Raw genomic sequence first — 20,014 nt, 5'->3', positions numbered from 1 at the left:
AACTTACTCTTTTTCTTTTGTGCTAACAAATATACTTTAGACATTAGCTATCTATAAGGTAAAATAAACTCAGACATCTTTAGGGAAACATAGCAGTCATGAAACCCAATCTGTTTACTAAGATCCATTTAACAGAAATTCTCTTAGAAATTATTTTCACATAAACAACAACTGATTTGACCAACTACACTTCAGCCAGTAGAATTCAAGACAGCAAATACTGAAAGGTACCCACCTACTGCGGGTGCATCATACTCGTCACCAAGCAGAATTTCTGGGGCAGAATATGCAAGAGATCCACAGCTTGTGGTGAGCTTCTTCCCTGGTTGAAATTTGTTGCTGAAACCAAAGTCTGTCAGCTTTACAAGACCTTGTTTTTCAAAGAAGACCACATTCTCGGGTTTTAAGTCTCTGTGAACCACATGGAGTTTATGGCAATAAGATATGGCGTGAACTATCTGAGCAAAGTACTTCTTGGCCAAGTCCTCATTAAGTCCCTCCTCATGCTTCATTATGTAGTCGAACATGTCTCCTCCATCCCCAAGTTCCAGGATAAGGTAGAGCTTGGTCTGGGTGTCAATCACTTCATAGAGGCGCACGATGTTGGGGTGCTGCACTAGCTTCATGCATCTCACCTCTTGGAAAAGATGGCCAGTGGCTAGTGTGTCCAATTTTGTCTTGTCAATAACTTTTACTGCCACTTTTTCACCTGTAAAGACATGCCTGGCAAGTTTAACCACTGCAAAATGACCTCGACCCAAGGTTTTATCCAGATCATATAATCCAGCAATCTTCCCATCATACCCTCGCTTGAATCCTGCCATGCTGGGCCAACGTGAGAAAAAATATTTAGACTGTTTAAAATGGATCTTCTCATATATCTGGTGAAAATAAGGAATTCATTTTCAATATCGTCATGGACATCTACAAAATAAGAGAAATAAAATTAAGTTTTCTGTGACTTATCCTTTTATAGCTTCACTTTTTGAAAATTTGGCTTTATAAGAAGCTTGAAATAAATATATTGAGACATAAAATGAGTCAGGGGCATTTATAATTACCTATTCACAGATTTAGGGTTTACATTATAAAGCTTGATCATTTAAATGCCATTTTGCAAACTGATACAAAGTTAATCTGTTGAAACAATTTTTGGGTGATGTCACGAGAAAACGGGCAAGTTTGATATGCTTTTAAAAAGTGTTTAAAGAAGAATATTTTCCACAAGTAATTTCAATTAGCATCTTAAAAAAGAAGTCTGGGACTGACTAAAAGGGGAAAACACAACAAATATACACTTGGACAGAAACCAACAACTTCTTCCTGCTCTTCCAAAATGAGCACTATTTAATATAAAATCCCTTCAGTAAAGACTTCTGACTCTCCCGGAAGAGTCTAGTTTAGTCTTCTGGGGTATTTTCACCTACCTCCCTCTCCTGTATCTCCAAAGCACCTGAAACACCTCCATCCCACGTGGTCTTAATCTTACAGTCTTCAGTACACACCATCTTTACCCTGAGACCTCAAGGTCCTTGAGGACTCTATGGGTCCATGTTTTATTTCTACCCTCTGCTAACGCCAAGAACAGTGTTTTATATAGAACAAGTAATCAACATTTTTTCAAATTTTGAAATGCAACTTTTTTCAAAATATTTACAAGTAAATTGTCTGCTCTTGCATCACTAGTACCTAGAACAGTATCTGGTACACATTAGGTGTTTCAATATTTGCTGACTGACGGGTACTTATTCTTTGTGCTTATACGTTATTCTTGTTTCTCTTATGGTTTTCCAACTCTCAAACAAAACCTACCACGATGTGCATACATTTCAAGAACACACAAGCATGCGTTTAAACTATGTGCATGTTAAAGGTTATTTGGCTTTAAAAACCTCATTTTATATGCAAGTTTAAAATTCTTAACCTTTACAGTATAAACCTTAAAATACAGAAATAGGTTCTTATAAATGACCCTGACTTAGAAAAAATTTTAAATGTTTATTATACAAATTAAGACATCATTTTAAATCTCACAGACTAAACTCCCACTATTAATTTTTTTTTTTACAAAAATTAAATAGAATACAAAATCCCATGAAAAATAGAGCCATCTCCTAAGACTAGATCTTTCCTATTAGTGCATATTAATCCGTGCAGTGAACCTTTTCTAGCGCTCCCATATGCAGTTTCACATTTTCAGTAACTTTTTATTAACAGTACTTAGAGCAGTTACCCTACTTAGGTGAAAATATCCCCCAAACCTAAACTGCATGTACATAAAAGTTGTTTTTTTTTAAAGCACTATCATTAAATACCTTTAAATCTCATTTTTGCTTAAAAGAACAGAAAAAAGCTAACAGTTAACATTTACTGAAAACCCACTATATATATTCAGTGCAAAACCTGAATCAGATTAGACTGTGTCACTGGACCTTAGCAACCCTAAGAGGTCAGTATTATTCCCATTTTATAGCCAAGAAAGCACTGTGCTGAAGGTTCAAACCGAATTCTTATTTCAAAGTGCAGACCTCTTATAAACATATGACCATTCTAAACAATATTATATTTAGGGTAACAATATCGTGAAAGTTAAAAAAAAAACCTCTCACAGTCATTCTCCCATGCAGGCTAAAATGATCTGAATCACATATCTGGGGCCGCCTCAAACTTCTCTGTAATTGTAAATTACCCTCAGAGTTTAATTCTGAGTGCTTCACTTAATTGAAAATTGCCCCCAGAGATAGGATTATTAGTTTCACTTTGAGGCACAAATCCAGTGAGTAACTTGGCCTAGGCTATAAGGCCAGTGTGTTAAAGAGCTGAGATTCACCAAAGTCTGTGCTTTTAACCACTGTTCTATACTGTTTCTGCAAATTAACTTCAGAAACAAAATCCTATTTCTATTGAGACTTTTAAAAATGAGAAACGTGCACTGTTAAGATACAGCTTATGTGGCTTTCTCTTTGAAGAAAAAGCCAATTTCTTCTGTACTGTGTATTATCCTTGTCATCTGAGCTGCTCATTTTATTGATAACAGGAAAATCCAAGAGGAAAAAGCTTGCTTTATTTGGACAGCAGTTCCCCAAAAGAAAGTTAATTTAAGCATATTTAATTTTCAAAAACAAAAACTCTAAGCTAACTCCAGGAGGCAGAAAACTATCTTTAAATCTTTAGCTTTGATTAATCATAAGGGAGGTAATAACTCTTCAAATTCTACCTGAGTTTATGTTTCTATTGCACAAGCTTACAAATGCAACTTTAGCTTTCAGAAAAAACCTCTTCAGGCTGCCCCGAAGTTACATAATATTTACTTTTTCATCTATCACTTTAGATGTATTCCTGGAAAGTGGCACAGAAATCAAGGCTTTATAAACAAATTTCAGTTGGTTTACATTTTAATTATTTTTTAAAGATTTATGTATCACAAAGGAATATACAGATATGGGCGGGATCTTTTTTTAGGGTCTCAGACACCCACAGATAATCACTATTCACACGGTCATTTCTCTTTCCAAAACTGGGTTAGCAAAAGGGCACAATGAAATAATTTTTAATCTACTAGCAAGTTCATGGGGAAAAATCTCATAGGGTATCTTCTTAATGACAAGCTACCCTGTAGGAAAATGACTAATACTTTCACTATCAAAGAATTCACTTTTGGGGTACTTTTCTGGATACACATATATATCCCTTTTTCATTGCCTCAAAGTGAAGTGAAATGAAAGTGGCTCAGTCGTGTCCAACTCTTTGCGACCCCAGGAACTATACAGTCCATGCAATTCTCTAGGCCAGAATACTGGAGTGGGTAGCCTATCCCTTCTCCAAGGGATCTTTCCAATCCAGGGATCGAACCCAGGTCTCCTGCAGGGTTAGGAAGGTCCCCTGGAGAAGGGAAAGGCTACCCACTCTAGTATTCTGGCCTAGAGAATTCCATGGACTATCCATGGGGTTGCAAAGAGTCAGAAATGACTGAGTGACTTTCAGTGTCTATCAAACTACAATTATAAACCTAAAAAACAGGAAGTTAGAAATAACTGAAAGTTGAGAGGAAAAATATCCTTGTTATTGAACACCTTTTAAAATACTGTTTAATCATACTATCAAGTGTATTTTGAGTTAGTATAGGAAATAATTAGGCTTCCCTGGTGGCTCGGACGGTAAAAGACACTTCCTGCAACACAGGAGACCCGGGTTTGATCCCTGGGTAGGGAAGACCCCCTGAGGAGGAAATGGAGGAAAACCCACTTCAGTATTCTTGCCTGGAGAATCCCCACGGACAGTGGAGCCTGGCGGGCTACAGTCCATGTGGTCCCAAAGAGTCAGACACAACTGAGCAACTTAACACAGGAAATAACTGAATCATTTTTTGATATCTGAAATCTTGCAATGACTGAAAATCATTCTGAACATCAATGTAGAATGTTAAGATGTGGCTTATGTAAAGTAAAGGCGACTGTGTACCAACTCCAAGACATACCCTGCAAACTGCATGTGCAGTAATCCTTGTTATTACTGTGTTTTGTTAGTCTCTTCTTTTTCCTAAAAGAAAATACAAAGATATTAGTTTAGTTCTATTTGTTTTAACTTTTGCTGAAAGTTAAAATATAAACCCTCAGGGTGGACCCAGACAGACAAATAAAAATGGAGAATTTGTTTTCAGTGACCCAGTCTTCCATTATTTTTCTCCCCTCTGTCAACTACAGCCCGTTCAAGGAATCTTTAGGCAACAGGTATTTCACAGTGAAAAGACCCTGATGCTGGGAAAGACTGAAGGCAGGAGGAGAGGGGACAACAGAGAATGAGGTGGTTGGATGGCATCACCAACTCAACGGACATGAGTTTGAATAAACTCTGACAGTTGGTGATGGACAGGGAGGCCTGGCGTGCTGCAGTCCACGGGATCGCAAAGAATCGGACGCAACTAAGCGACTGAACTAAACTGATTTCACAGTGAACAGATAAACAGATTGGTCCAGGTAGACAGAGTAAAAGGATTATTCCACTTGGAGGAGGAGGGAATTATAATAATGAAGAGTAAAGTCACTGTTTTTGAAATGCCTCCTAGGAAATGAGCACGAATCCTCAATGCAAGGAATCTTCACCAGCAGCCAGCAAGGTAGGCACCTGCCCCACAAGCAGCAGCCTGCAGCTCCAAGCTGCTCAGCCAGGCTTCAAAGCCCAACAGGCTCTGTACTAGAGCCTTTCCATCTGATAGTAAAACAGAAACTCCATGAACAGAGAGCATGTGAGAGGGCCACTGATACCTAAGTTCAGGGCACAGGGAGGGAACTAAGGCAACCTTGCAGGTCTTTCCTCAACATTGGAACATCGTATCAATAATTTCAAGTTCTAAACATTCAAACTAGGCCAAGGCACTTTACACAACATACTACAGGTGAGTCCAGGTAATCATTAAGCTCAAGCTCGTATGAGCTCTAGGAAAAGAGCACATGAAGAGGTTGGGGGAAGTAGGAAAGATGAAAGGAGGAAGAAGGAAAGATGGCTGTGAAAACAAGTTCACTGCTGGGAATGAGGGGATGAAGAGCAACGGAGACAGCTGCTCACACAGACAGGGCCAAGCAAAGTCATGGGCACAGGCCCACGTCTAAAGAAAGGTCAATTCTGGGATGCCAACCTGCTCCTTCAGCTCCAAGTGAGATACAATAGCTCCTCCCATTACCCACGCCTGCTTCTCTCTCCAACAGACAGTTTCATCCACAGTCCGGCAAGGCAGTGTGATGGTCCAGCTTGGCTGAGGACTGGTTCTGTTAAGGCTAATGACTGGATCTGAAAGCCAGCTTACCAGCCACTAGCCACTGGATCTGAGAAAAACCTGACCTCTCTGTATGGTCAGTCTCCTCATTTGAAAACATCAGTAGCAAGAGCATGGCACAGATCGTGGTGAATTAAATCAGTTAGTAAAGGTAGTGTTTAAAATAAAGCCTGGCACAGAGGGAGCAGTCAGTAAATACTAGCTGCCACCATCACTACCATGGTCATGATGATAGTGATCTCCTCCACCCAGGCAGAAATTCTTTCAGTCTTCCACTCTACCTCAAGAGACTGAATTTACTGAGCTATCATCTCTCTTCTGTTTTTAGAAACTTCCCTGTGACTCACAAGGTAAAGAATCTGCCTGCAGTGCAGGAGACCCAGGTTTCATCCCTGGGTGGGAAGATCCCCTGGAGAAGGAAATGGTTGCCCACTCCAGTATTCTTGCCTGGAGAATCCCGTGGACAGGGGAGCCTGGCGGGCTGCAGTCCACAGGGTTGCAGAGAGTCGTGGACTGCTTGGTTTCCCAGGATGTATTCAACTGGAAATGGATACTGCAGATTGGCAAAGAAATTAATCTCTAGTTGGGTATCAAAGTCTGATGATTTTTCAATAAAGCATCCCACAAAATCTGACTATTTGCTTTTTTCTTTAAACTTTTTATTCTGTATTGGGAATACAGGCAATTAACAATTTTGTGACAATTTCAGGTGAACAGTGAAGGGACTCAGCCATACTCAAATGTGCATGCATCCTCCCCCAAACCCCAGGCGTGATCATTCTATACATAACTATATCTTCTTTATATTCTGTATATTCGGTTTTTTTCAACTGACCAATTACTTTCCTTTCAGTATTTTTGTCTCAATTATGAAAGAGACATCTATGCAGTGTAAGAAAAAATACAATCAGAACATATATAGCGGCAAAAAAAAAGGAGGGGGAAGTTTTTTAAAAAAAACCATCCATTATTCTACCCTCTGTGATAATCTCTGTTAACATTTTGGACACAGGCTTCCAAATTATTTTCTATGTATAATACATGCCAGACACAAAATGGGGTAACACACACACACACATATACACATGGGGATGGGAGGGAGTTGCAACCATTCTCTAAGTATTTCCACAAAACAAGTTCACTTTAGAAAATCTGGAAAATAGAGAAAAGCACCATAGATGAAAAACAAACAAAAAACATCTATAATCTCATCAAGGATAGCCTCTCTTCAGGCTTAAGTTTATATTCTTTACACCTGGGCTTCTGTACAAAGCTAAGATATTGTATATGAAGTCACAGGACTTTTTCCTCCACTATAGGATGAACATTTTCCATGCACTATGCTCTTCTAAATCACCATTTTTAATGACTACGTTAACTATTATGACATCTTTTAAAACAGCAAAAGCACCAAATTAGACCATTCTAAAGCGGTCTTCTTACTTATGATAGCATATGCTCATACATGGATATGATGTGGCTGGACAGGTGTTTATAATATGGAAATTCGTGTTTGAGAAACAAGTACTGGTATGTGTTGCAAGAATACACTGACGCTCTCCCAGTTTACTAAAGAGAGCAGAAGCAACTCAAGTGTGCGGGTGTGGCTGGAGAAGAGGAAGGAAGTGTGGGTGGCCCTACACACATTTTGCAAGCTGCTGAAAACAGTTGTAAAACCAGCCTCTGTTAAACCTACCGTCAATTTGGAGTGCACCCTGTTATTCTTGTCAAAACTCACTTCTAGCTTTTCCCTGACATCTTTACCATTGGAGTGTGGTCTGTATACCAAACTAAGGTCTCCACCTCACACAGCATGCTCAACAAAGGTGGTTCCGTGTGGGTCATCATTATCAAGCAAGCCACGGCATGGGAAAGCAGGCCACACGAAAAGAGGCCATATGCAAAAAGGAGGCTACCCCACAGCCTCTCTACACTTTGGGATATTATAAATTTCCCGTTAAACCAGACCACTAGCATTCAAACACAGAAAAACCTTCCAAACAATTTACATGCCTCGAAAAATGATCTGTGCCAGGGCTCTCCCTCCAATATAGACAGCTAAGAGATGGGTTTTTATACAACCATGCTAAAACTGTATTTAAGCTTCTTATACATGGAAATTATCTGGTATCTTTCACAAACAGCAAAAATATGAAAACTGTAACTCTTACTCATGGGAAATGTCAGACTAAGCCTACGTTTAGAGAAAAGTAAACTGAAGTAGAGGAACTAACGCACGTCTCAGGAAAACTGCCGCCCTGATCTCACTGCTAAAATTTCAGATACCTAGAACAAAAACAGCACAGGCCGAAAAGAAGGCAGTAGACTCAGTCCTCCAGGAGTATCAGTCACCTCCAAGGCAAACAAAAACAAGCGCAATCCCAGTGGCAGTCACCACTGCTGTCCTTTTCATCCAAAGTAGACAGTACTCCACATTTTTGGACTGGAACTCCTCCTGGGCATTATTAACATAGGCTATAAGGCAAGGATGAAGCAACCAGGGTCATCCAGCGGTTAGGATCTGGCAGTTCCGATGCAGGGGGCCTGGGTTCAATCTCTGCTCGGGGAACTAAGAACCCACGTGTCTCACAGCATGGCCAAAAAAAGAAAAAAGAAGCAGCAACCATCACAAACAAGTCAACAGGTCCCAAGTTATGGAAGAATCTAGAGTTCTTCACTGGACTGGGTGAATATTACTATGTGGGTATCAGAATCAGCCTGTAGCCCCTGGATGGAATCAAGACAGAAACTGCAAATTAGAAGGTTTCAGTCAATCATTTATTATGAGAAATGGCCCGACTGGCAAAAACGTACCTCCAAATGTCTAATAAAGCATTTGCCAAGGGAAGGTAAAGTAACTGTTTACTAAAGTATGTCCTCAAAGTTTTCTTCCAGGCAGTCAATTTTAATGGACTCAGGGCCACTGGAGGTAACCAGGAATGCCAGGCTGAAAAGTCTGCTCTAGTCTCTCAAGGCAGAGACTGGGTTGCCAACGCAGATCTATCCCTTAAAGTGCTTGTTTAAGAAACCTTTATTTTCCCTAAATTTGAAAGTGAAGTTGTGAAAGTGAAAGTGAAGTTGCTCAGTCGTGTCCGACTCTTTGCGACCCCATGGACTGTAGCCTACCAGGCTCCTCAGTCCATGGAATTTTCCAGGCAAGATTACTGGAGTGGGTTGCCATTTCCTTCTCCAGCGGATCTTCCCAACCCAGGGATCAAACCCGGGTCTCCCGCACTGCAGGCAGACGCTTTACCATCTGAGCTACCAGGGAGATCCCTAAATTTAACAAGCTATATTCCAGGGATTTGAATGAAAGGAGTCAGACAATCTATTAACTGATGGAAAGTAGCACTTAGCATTTGTAGAGAGAAAAGGGTTAACACCCAAGCCACAAAACCTTGACCAGCAGCACAGGTAATAAGTTCAAATTCTTCAACAGAACTGCCTCTCGTTAAAGTGATGAAAAATGCTAGGCATGTCACCATTTCTACCTGAGGGTAAATGAGTCTTTAAAAATTAGTATGGTGACAGCCCTGGTATAAAGTGCCCACATAATAAATAATGATTTAAGCACAAGTTAGCGTCTAGAAATTACTCCAAAATAAATAAAGCCAACCCACAATTGCTCCTTTGCCAGGAAAATAGAATGTAAGGTGGAATCTATGGAGCATTTAAAAATTTAATCTAAATCTCTCTTCCAGAGCTTTTATTAATACTGTCAAAATTCATTTTAACTCCATATCATCTTTTTTATACCCCCTGCTGATGCTGTGACAAGGATGGTCATGAAAAAGTGCTCAAAAAAGAATGTTAGAAAAGAAAAAATAATAATAATCCATGAACAAAAATATCAGCACCTAATGTTTCACTGATTTTGACTTAAAAGGCAGAAGCATTTGGGAATTTTCTCATACTGCTGGCACCACAGATTACTATTCTGAAAAGCAATTTGGCAATACCGGTATTAAAAGCCTTAAAATAATTAATATCCTTGATTTAATAATCTTACTAATAGACGTATGTCTTAAAGAAATAGACAAATATTTAGTCACAATGTTCAGGAACATTTATATATGAAAAAAAAAAAAAAAGATCAGAAATAACCAAAAAGTCTACAATAAGAAAATGGTACAGCTAACACAACACTCTGCTGCTATATTTTGAATCTATTCAGTCTCATGGGAAATTTTCACAATAAAATGTTAAGTAAAAAAATCATGGCACGGGATCTCCAATTTTTTTAAAACATATAATCTGCCTGCATACACACTTTATAAAAAGGGTTAAATTACAGATTTTTTTTCTCTTTATACTTTTCTGTTCTTTTCAAATTTTTAGCAGCGAATATGTGCTGCCTTTATAATCTAGGAAAGGCAGAGGTTACTAAAATTTTGAATTTCTGTACATAATTATTCATTCAATTTTCTTTTCAATTGACAACCAATGAAATAAACCAATTTCCCTGAAATATATATATTTATATAATCTTAATGAACAGACATACTCAATGAAATATTCTGCCTCCTTTGAGGGACAAAGTATGCAATTCCTTCAGGCTATGAAAGGAACACTGAGTCTAGTTTTTATTAGCAAGTATTTCAGCCCTAATTGTGGGGGATAAACTGTGGAGGGAAACAGTCCCCCAGTCCTTTAGGATCTTACAAATAAGTTACCTACACATAAAAAGATAATTAATTATATGAGATGGTTGGATGGCATCACCATCTCAACAGACATGAGTTTGAGCAAACTGAGGCAGGCAGTATGGACAGGGAAGCCTGGTGTGCTGCAGTCCATGGGGTCGCAAAGAGTTGGACACAACTTGGTGCCTAAGAAAACCTGGGCAAGTTATGTCAAAGGAAGAGCAAAGGATACTAAAGGCAGGACCCCCAAGGATGGGGCAGCACACAGACCAGGCCTTAGCCCTCACCAGGAGCAGTGGGACACCCCTTCTGGAAACAGGAGAAATCGACAGCAGAGTACACATGGCGGGGTGGGTGAAGTCAGGCCACTGGGCAGAAGTGAGATTATAAATATAATAGGGTTAGGAAGGCTGATCCTGAAGACTACCTAGCACTTCACCATTCAGGGAAATGTGATGAACTCTCAGTCTCTCAACATCAATGGGAAACTTGCTAGACTAAATTCACCACAGTCCCTTCCACCTGTACTTTAGATTAATTCAAGTGTCATCAAAGAGGTAAAAATGCACAGAAGCGGCTTCACATCACACAGCTGATGCGAGGCCTCAAAAGAAAGGAAAACTCTAGGTTTTTAACATGAAAGCAACAGAAGAATAAATTTAAACCAATTATAAAAGTTCACTGTTCACCTCAAGATTCCATAAAATATCGATTTTTGTTTTGACTTACTGGATTCTCTCATTATTACCCATACTACTTTCCTCAAAACCTACTAACTTATAACTAAACAGGTTACAGGTTTATATAGAAATGAGTCTTATAGCAAAACCACAGTTGACATTTCTTTTCATTGTCTCATTTCAAGTTTCAAAAATATCTTTCACTGCCACAACTGCCCATTTGAGAAGTTTACTTTTGTTTTAATGCAGGTTTCAAAGACTAAACAATTTAAAAAAAAATAAACAATTTAACTACTGGGAATCTACGCATGCACTGAATTCTTTACATCTGTTCTATAGTTTATTCCTTACCATCAGAAATGTAATGGAAGTATCACACCCATGTTACAGAACAGAAAGGAAGCCCAAGCAGGATAAAGTCTTTCTATGCCGCAGTCCTACGTCCAGTTAAGGGCCGCCTGAGCTGACTCCTGAGCCCTGTATTTTTTCCTGCAATAACACAATGCCCTCCCCACTTTGATCTGGGCCTTTCTAATTCCCAGGAAAACAACAGCACTAAAATAAATCTATTCTGACAATTCTGTTTTTCCTCCAACTCTGACACACCGTGCAAGTTGCCTGATCCAGCCACCAACTAACAAGAGTGACACCAAGGACTCACCTAATAAACATTAGTAACAAACAGTTCCACTAAAAACCTTTTGAAATGTTTAGAAACTACACTTTGAGAAAGGAAACAACAAGCAAATAACCATTCAAAAGACAGACTGAGAATTACTGGTCATCTAAAAATGCAATGGCCCCTTGGAAAAAACTTCCCTCTTTACAGTTTGTATACAGTTTTGTTATGGCAAGATTTCTCCCCAATGGCACAGAACAGTCAACACCAAGCAAATCATTTAAGCACAGTTTAAGAAGGTTCTATCTTCTGCTTTAAAAAATTTATCCTTACCCAAACTGCAATTATAATGTACTTTGCAAATTACATTCTCTCCATTTGTTTCTAACAAAGCACTTTCCTTCACAAGAGGATTAGCAAATACTCATAAAAGAGGAGAACAAAGGATCAGATCATGTCTTGAAACACTAGACTGAGTGTTGTCATTCTACATGTCTTCCATAGTACTCCGAATACTTTATACCAATAAAGAGAGAATTGTTTAACCTGCAGAAAATGAGAGAGAACGCAAAAGCAGAACTTTTAAATTCAATCACTTAACTCTTGTCCACTATTTTAAAAGTTACTGTGTAATATTTGGACTATTTAAGAGACCCATAAATATGGCACACTCTAAGCTTCATAATTTATCCAATGAATATTTGTTAGTATAGTGTCCTAGATCTAAAATGAACTTTACCTACATACATTATACTGTCTGAGTGAAACCTACATTACCTAAAATATACTCTCCTTAATACAAAAGAACCAACGTGTCTAAATATTAAACCCACTGAGATATACTATTTTAAACATTTTCCCTATCTATGCAATATGAAGACAATATAATGACCTAAGAGATATGTCTGTACACAGAAGGGGTGGGACCATCAGAGAAGAGCTGGGACAGCAACCTAAGCGTCACATTTCAAAGTGACACAGAGCCAAATTTTCTCGTTGTCTAAACCACAGAGGTGCACATTAAAAATTATCAAAATTCATTTACTCAGCAAATATGAGGAGCAGCATCATAGCATAAACAAGTACCATAGCACTTGGAACCCAAGCAGATACCCCACTTCTGTCAACAGGCATGTCTTTGTCTATAACACAAAGATAAGCACCACCTGGGATAATTACGAAGGCAAAAGGCGACAGTACACATTAGCAATGTGTCAGTGGGATTAAAATCACCCCAGATTTTTTTCCCCAGCTTTTCACCAACTGGCTTCCCTTTCAGAGAGTTTGACATCTGAGAGGAGTTGTATACTTAGTTCCCCATCTTACTCTGACATCCTTATCCTCACCCTTCTCTGGCCCAAAACACCACCCCCTCAAGGCCTGTACTGGATATAACAGGAAGGCCACTGCCCTACACTGTTTACACCTCTCACGGGGACACGAAGGCTGGAAGAGGTGTTCTTTCCCCTCAATCTGCCTTTGGGAGTTCACAGGCGGCACCTCAGAGAAATTATTTTGTTTAAGCTAAGAACTGAAATTGGCTGAGGTGGAAAAGTGGCCTTAGTGGGACTGGGCCAGAAACACACAGAGAGCACAGGTTGTGAGACAAGGGGAGAGACAGGCAGGGAAGGACCGGACTCCCGAAGGTCCTGTGTCCCATGCACAGGAGCAGACGCTGCTCACATCTGGCCAGCCATGCCTCAGGGCCAGCACAAAGCCCACCATCCAGACCACTGCTTCCCCCTGCCCTCCGATGCCCCTGCACACCAGCTCCTATGCCCTCTCACAGCACTATGCCCGCTTCCATCACGGCCTGTGTCACAGCAGCGGCTACAGAATTATTTCTGTGATTATGTGATTAATAATCTGTAACCCCCACTAGAGTACACGATAAATTCAGCCCGCCTAAGACACATGTCTGCTTTATTCAGCTCTGCATCCCTGGGCCCGCCGAGTATAGCATCTGCCTGAAATATATAGATACACTTTATTAAATGAACAAATGAAAGCTGGCACTAAGAAGCCAAGGAAGAACCCTGAGCAGGGGAATGGCAATCAGAGATGACAGCTGAACAAACCACTCTGGCAGCAAAGTGAAGATCAGACTGGAAGGGCAAGACTAGAGCCTGAACACAGGCGAGGAGACTAGTGAAAAGTGTCTCCAGAAAAGTGATTCAAGACCTAAAAGTGAGGGCAGCCTGAATCTGGGCAGTGATGAGGAGGATCTAATGGAGGAGACGCGCTTAGGAAGTAGAATCCACAAACTCAATGCACAGGGGGCAAAGCAACGATGGGAACCTGGAATGACTCTAGTGGAGAATGCTAGCAGGTGGGGCACTGACTCACCAGGAATACAGGACGGCAACAAACATTTCCTGAGCATCTACCGCTTGCTGTTCTAGAGCGGAAGATCTGCCTCTAGCTCTGGGATTCTATGAATGGGAAGCAATTTCTATCCAACCCATTTGGATACAACAGGTATGGTATCCATTAAGGGGCAGCGAACGACAGTTCAGATTTTTCACATTTCTTCACCAGGACATTTCTTGGGTACACTGACTACGTATGAGGCCTAACACTGGTCTGGGGATACAGCAATCAAAGAAGAGGCATCTCTGCCTCCAAGGAGCTGACAGTCTTCCGGGTATGAGACAGGTAACTGCATGACAATAACTGAGAAACTGAGGCCAGTGAGGCTATGATTTGACCAGTTACATGTCCTGTAACCTACGTTTCTGGAGCACTGATTTCATAACTTCCATCACATTTCAGGCCCACGTGTAGTTGAGGGGTTGCTTGTTTGGACATTCAGACAGACACCCCTCCCACCAATCTTGCTCTGAGCCTGGAGACACTCCAGAACTGAAAGCAACATGGTGCATGGGCAGCCAGCGCCCTCCAACTCTGAAGCAACTGCTGCAGTCACAGGGCAGCGGTCTGGGGAAGAGGACACAACCAGTAAGGAGAGGGAGAGAGGCCTGCGTGGTCAGGAAAGAGCCTACCTGAGCAGAGGCCAAACGCTGGAGGTGCCAAAGGAGAATCTCAGAAGGCTCTGGAAGTAACCGCAGAGAAATAAACATTCAGGGAAGGCAGAGCAGAATCCTCTTTAGTCAGGTTCCTCCCCTTCCACCAGCAAGAAATGGTTTCCCACGGGATGGAAGGCCTCAACCCAAAGCAGATATACAGGAAAACAAGATGAGGAAATGATCTGCAGTGAGAATAACGCAGCTCCAGATTATCCAGACCAGACAACACATTTCCGGCGCTCACTCGTGAGGTCATTAAATCTGAGAGGTTTTATATTGGCCCTTCCCAAACTAAAACAAAATACCCAAACATGTCCTCCCCTTCCACCCCAAACCTACTGCCCTTCTTTGCCCCCTTCCTTTCCACAGCCTTAAAAAAACAAAAACAGCTGCGCTGTCTCTACCTCCTCAGCTTCCTTTCACCCACTTGGATCTAAATTCTTCCTCCACCATCTGACCTTGTCTTTTCAACCTCCCTAAACCCTTGGAGCCCTTTCCCCTCTTCTCTGCCCGGGAACTCTACCTGTCCAACACTGGTTCAACCACTGCCTTCTGTGAGGCATTCCCCAGTCAAATTGCCCAGGGGTTTTCCCTATACCTCATCACAGCATTTGATACTACTGTCATTGTTTTGATACACTGTCTCAGTGTAAATATAATTCACAATAGCCTGAAGGACAGGAACTTATTTTTATTCACTTTTCTATTGCCACACTCTAACCCAGGGCACCCAAAGTAGACAAAGGCTTCATGAATAAATGATCGTAAGTTTAGTTTACCTTCAAAACTGCTACAAACCACTCAATTCTTCCACCTAAATTGCTCTAAGAATAGACTTGCATAGACACATACACACTGGGAAGTATCTATATTCTGAATAATTAGTTTTCTTTTAACAGCATCTTGGCTATAAAGAAACTCTAAATTTTGGTGGTTAAGCCAACAGCTGGCATGCAGTAAAATCAATTCTTTAGAGTTCCTCATCTATGTTTTTAATTCCTAAAATTCTGATGTGGAAAATGCACCTTTCTCCTGGGCTGCTGCTGCTGCTAAGTCGTTTCAGTCGTGTCCGACTCTGTGTGACCCCATAGATGGCAGCCCACCAGGCTCCCCCGTCCCTGGGATTCTCCAGGCAAGAACACTGGAGTGGGCAGTGTAATGAATTCTTAGGCTCAGAAAACCTGCTTCAGAGAACCAACCAAGCCTTATTTATACCAATGCTTAGAACCTGGGCTGCTCAATAGCTTCCAAAATAGTTTTTTTTCCTTCTATTCAGTTTCACTTTCTATATGAAACACCCATAGTAAAGTTTAACACAATATTTCCTGCAACCAGTAAAAACATCTGAAAGCCCTTCAATTTTAATACGGACATTCAAAAGCCTTCATTTTAGGATTATGGGATTACATCTGAACCTTAACGGCCCAATGTATACTTCTGTTCTAGAAATAAAAATTATGTAACTTCTCAGTCCTTGTATGTTTTCTACAAATGGCTCTTACTGCAATAATACAGAAAAACTTACTCAGAAGAGCAGAGAGAAAAAAAAATACACAGAAAGTAACTTTTCTATACTAAAGAAAACGATTTTTTAAAATGCAAATTAAAAAAAAAAATAGGTGGCAAAGTTCCCTGCCAGGAAAACCTTAAAGATGGAGAAATGAGAAAAGTTAACTCAATGCACCTGGCTTTCAATTAGTATACTGCTTCAGTAAGTGACTTGCCTCAGTAAGTGACCTTGGCAATGTCATTTCTCTCATTTTTAGTTCTGTAGAATGGGAATGTCATCTGTTTTCCTACTAGAAACAATTGGTCGAATAAAAGAACCAACGTGATTTTTTTTTTTTTAAGAAACTTGTCTAATTAGTTTGCTTTAATCACCATTAGCACAGTACATTCCTCTTCAGGAATCCAATTCCAAGAAAAATATTTAAGCAGACGTTGAGGACAGATTTCCTTAAGGGAATGATTTTATAAATCTGGAGAGCAATGTAACAAGATTATAAATTAACAAACTGATTACATAAGCCTTGACAACCTCAGGCTTTAAAGTACACTGATACACATTCTGATAAATTAGACTGATTTGGGACTAGCGCCTCAACCCCACACACGGAACCCAAACTGAGGCATCTGGTGTTTGATAGGAATCAGGTGGAATCTGATCAAGACGCGAAACATTTGCAGTTCTATTACCTGCTAGCCACGCTTCACCTTTCACCATAAAACGTGAAACGCATTAAGTCAGCTTTACCACCTGCTCCTAAAATTGTGACAATGTACTCAATTAAATGGAATGGGGGGAAGTAACTAGATAGTGTGAAAAATCTTATACCCTTAGACGTCCAGAAGCTGAAGAACCCTACTGCTAAATGCCCCCTCACCCCCTCCAAATACTGGACTTGAACCGAACTCACTATACAGCTACAGAATTTTACCTGACCCAAGTGTTAAGAATAGCACAGCTCCAGGAACCCTACTCAGGATAAAAGGCTGTCACTTTCCTGAATCCCAAGTCCAAGCAAACGGAAGGAAGGGTTTTGTAAAACGGTCCAGAAAGGAATCAACAGGCGATGACTATGGAAAAGAACGGAGGTTTTCCAATCTGAAAAAATTCTAGCTGTCCCTCGGGAATGGCACTGCTCCTCCTTCCTTACCCCGATGCCCTTTCTCTACAGACAACAATATCCCCATTCTATTGTACGGCTGCAGTTTTAGCAAGAAATCCCCTTGCTGCGCCAGATCTCCAGATTCTTTTGAAGAAGGAAAACACCTTTAGTGAATAAAACACCGTACGAGAGAACCTGGGCGCGGGGATCCGCGGGCGCCGCACTCGGCCCGCTCCGGGGCGGGGCGCGGGGATGCGGGCGCCTCCCGAGGTGCCGCAATCCCGCCGCGGCCGCAAGGGCAGGGCCTCGGGGCGCCCGTGGCCGGCCGCCGCAATGCCCGCTCCCGTGCGGGCCCCGCCGCCGCCCGCTGCCTGCCGCCAGGCCATCAGGCCGCACCGCCGCCGCGCGGAGTCTGGGCCGCCGCAGCCCAGGGCCCGCGTCCTCCCCGGCCCGCGACGCGGGGAGCGCGGAGCGCGCAACTTACTTTCCGCCTGCGGCGGGCGCCCCAGCCCCGCCGCCCAGCCCGGCAACCGCTGAGGCCACTCGGCGGCGGAGGCCAGCCAGTCCCCCGCCCACGGCCGCCGCTCCCGGGTGCACTGCGCGCTCGCCCCTACCTCAGCAAGCAGGCGGGCTTCCGTCCGCAGCGGCCGCGGCGCCGACAACTCCCTCCCGGCCGCCGAATCCCCGCACCCAGCACTAATCATAATACCAAGCGGGCAGCCGGCCGCGGGGAGGGGGTGGAGGACCGAGACGCGCCTGCGCGGGACGCGCGTCATTGTGACGCAGGCGCCGGGGAGGGGCCGCAGCGAGGGCGGGGCGGGGCGCACCTGCGGGCTTCGGCGCGCGAGCTGCTGCAGGGCATCCTGGCAGCGCCTCGACCCCAGCGAGTCTGGGCTGCGGCTGGCGGTAGGAAGCGGGCGAGGCGCCCGAGCAAGACCAAGCTGATGAAGGAGGAAGCACTAGGGACACGGGACAATGGCCCAGAAAAGTAGCCGAGCCGTGGCGGAAATCGGAGGGAAAGGACCGGGTCCTCACGGGACTCTGCGTCTTGGGGCGGGGGTCTGAGGGCACCAGGCACTTCACCCTTCTAAAGGTTCACCAACATCCCCGGCCCAGGTTTAAACAAAGAGCGGGAAAAAAATATACGTTCACGAATACACGTACATATTTTTTTTTCTCTACAGTTTCTCTCTGGGAACCCAATTAGAAGGAATTGTGTTGATTTTGTGCTATTTTTAAAAAAGAGAAAAAAGCCCAGCATCTGAACACAGCGCTGGCTTTAAAAGTCAGCAGGAGACCCTTGCCTGGCCAGGCTGCCTCCTCTGGAAAAGCGTGAAAAGGCGAAAGGTCGTGAGAAGTATTAAAGCATGTCAAGTCAGGGACTCAGAACATGCCAGGCATGAACCGTGCCCTGGATGGTTCAGCGCCATGGTCACCAGGCAGGAGGCTCCCAAATGGAGCTTAGCGACGGCCAGAGTGTAGAGTCTGGGAGGGTGAGAGAGAGGGGCAGGCGCTCCCATCTACCATCCTTGGAAGCCTGGCGCGCCATGGAGATCAGCTGCCCTTGCTTTCTGGAAATAAGTGACACGCCAGAAGCCAGATTCTCCAACTTGCTTTTCCATTTCGGTTTCTCCCAGCCCTCCACCCCTCCCCCAGGAGAGGACCCCTAGCAAAAAAGGGCACAAACTGCCGCGTGGAAGGCAGGGGAGGGGGTGCGCTGCTTAGATGCTCCAAATGTGATTAGATCGACTGGAGGGAAAAAAGAAATCTAGATGGCTTGAGCAATTGTCTCTGCTGAGCTGCAAACGTCAGAAGCCTGTTTTTTTCAGACTGTCTCCTGGGCATCTACTTTGCATGTCTGAAGATGACTGGAAAGCAAGAGTGGATTGTTGGGAGGTACAAACACTGAGGGTAATAATGGAAGTTAATGGGGGCTTCCCAGGTGGCACTAGTGCTAAAGAACCCGCCTGCCAACGCAGGAGATGCAGTCCAGGAAGAGATGCAGGTTCGATCCCTGGGTCAGGAAGGGAGAAGGGAATGGCAACCCACTCCAGTACCCTTGCCTGTAGAATCCCATGGACAGAGGAGCTTGGAGGGCTACAGTCCATGGGGTTACACAGAGTGGAACGGACTCTGCTCTGTGATGACATAAATGTGAAGGAAATCCAAAAAGAGGGAATATATGTATAAATATAGCTGATTAACTTTGCTGTATAGCAGAAACACAACACTGTAAAGCAACTATACTCCAATTCTTTAAAAAAAAAAAAAGCAAAAATAAAATTAGAACAGTCTTGCTATAAAAGGTATCTAATAAAGGCTTATTATAATATATTTTTTTAAAGTGGGGGGGGGGCACGGTTAAAGGAGGACTCCAAGTTACCCTAACACTCTGGCATGGGGTGATGTCACTGGCTGGGAAAAGCCTTGGGCTATGGGCCTCTGCCCCTCAGGGCTGAGTCGAGGCCCCAACCTTAGGATAACACTGGCTTACAAAGACCTTCAAAGAATCATCTCACTTTGACACACATTCTAACTCTAGCAGTATGTTCAGCAGGAGCTTGTGGAATTCATTCCTTTGTTGCTGGAAAACAGTGGCGAGGCCTTGCACTTTTCTCCTTAGGGAGGTATCACTATTCAGGGAACCCCACAGCCAAGTAAAGG

At 42.6% G+C, this 20,014-nt stretch overlaps 1 protein-coding gene across 9 annotated transcripts in view; it reads right to left on the bottom strand.

The window, feature by feature from the left end:
• SNRK (SNF related kinase) overlaps nucleotides 1–18,057 on the bottom strand; it is a 68,477-nt gene extending 50,420 nt beyond the window's left edge. Inside the window, exons 1-5 of one of the 9 annotated variants that reach the window (XM_027958069.3) lie at nucleotides 17,965–18,057; nucleotides 14,718–14,767; nucleotides 4,478–4,539; nucleotides 805–924; nucleotides 236–709 (exon numbers count right to left, since the gene is read on the bottom strand). In XM_027958069.3, the coding sequence (XP_027813870.1) occupies nucleotides 236–709; nucleotides 805–924; nucleotides 4,478–4,539; nucleotides 14,718–14,767; nucleotides 17,965–18,054 (796 nt within the window). In that variant the 5' untranslated portion in view covers nucleotides 18,055–18,057. Of the gene's footprint in view, nucleotides 1–235; nucleotides 925–4,477; nucleotides 4,540–14,717; nucleotides 14,924–17,834 lie in introns of all 9 variants that reach the window. The other 8 variants (XM_060402133.1, XM_060402134.1, XM_027958075.3 and 5 more) reach the window with 8 other exon arrangements.
• Nucleotides 18,058–20,014: the final 1,957 nt, after the last annotated feature.

Source organism: Ovis aries, chromosome 19, assembly GCF_016772045.2.
Source record: "Ovis aries strain OAR_USU_Benz2616 breed Rambouillet chromosome 19, ARS-UI_Ramb_v3.0, whole genome shotgun sequence".
NCBI classification, from domain to species: Eukaryota; Metazoa; Chordata; class Mammalia; order Artiodactyla; family Bovidae; genus Ovis; species Ovis aries.
Note: the sequence above shows the minus strand (reverse complement) of the source record. Positions and strands in the feature narration are given on the sequence as shown.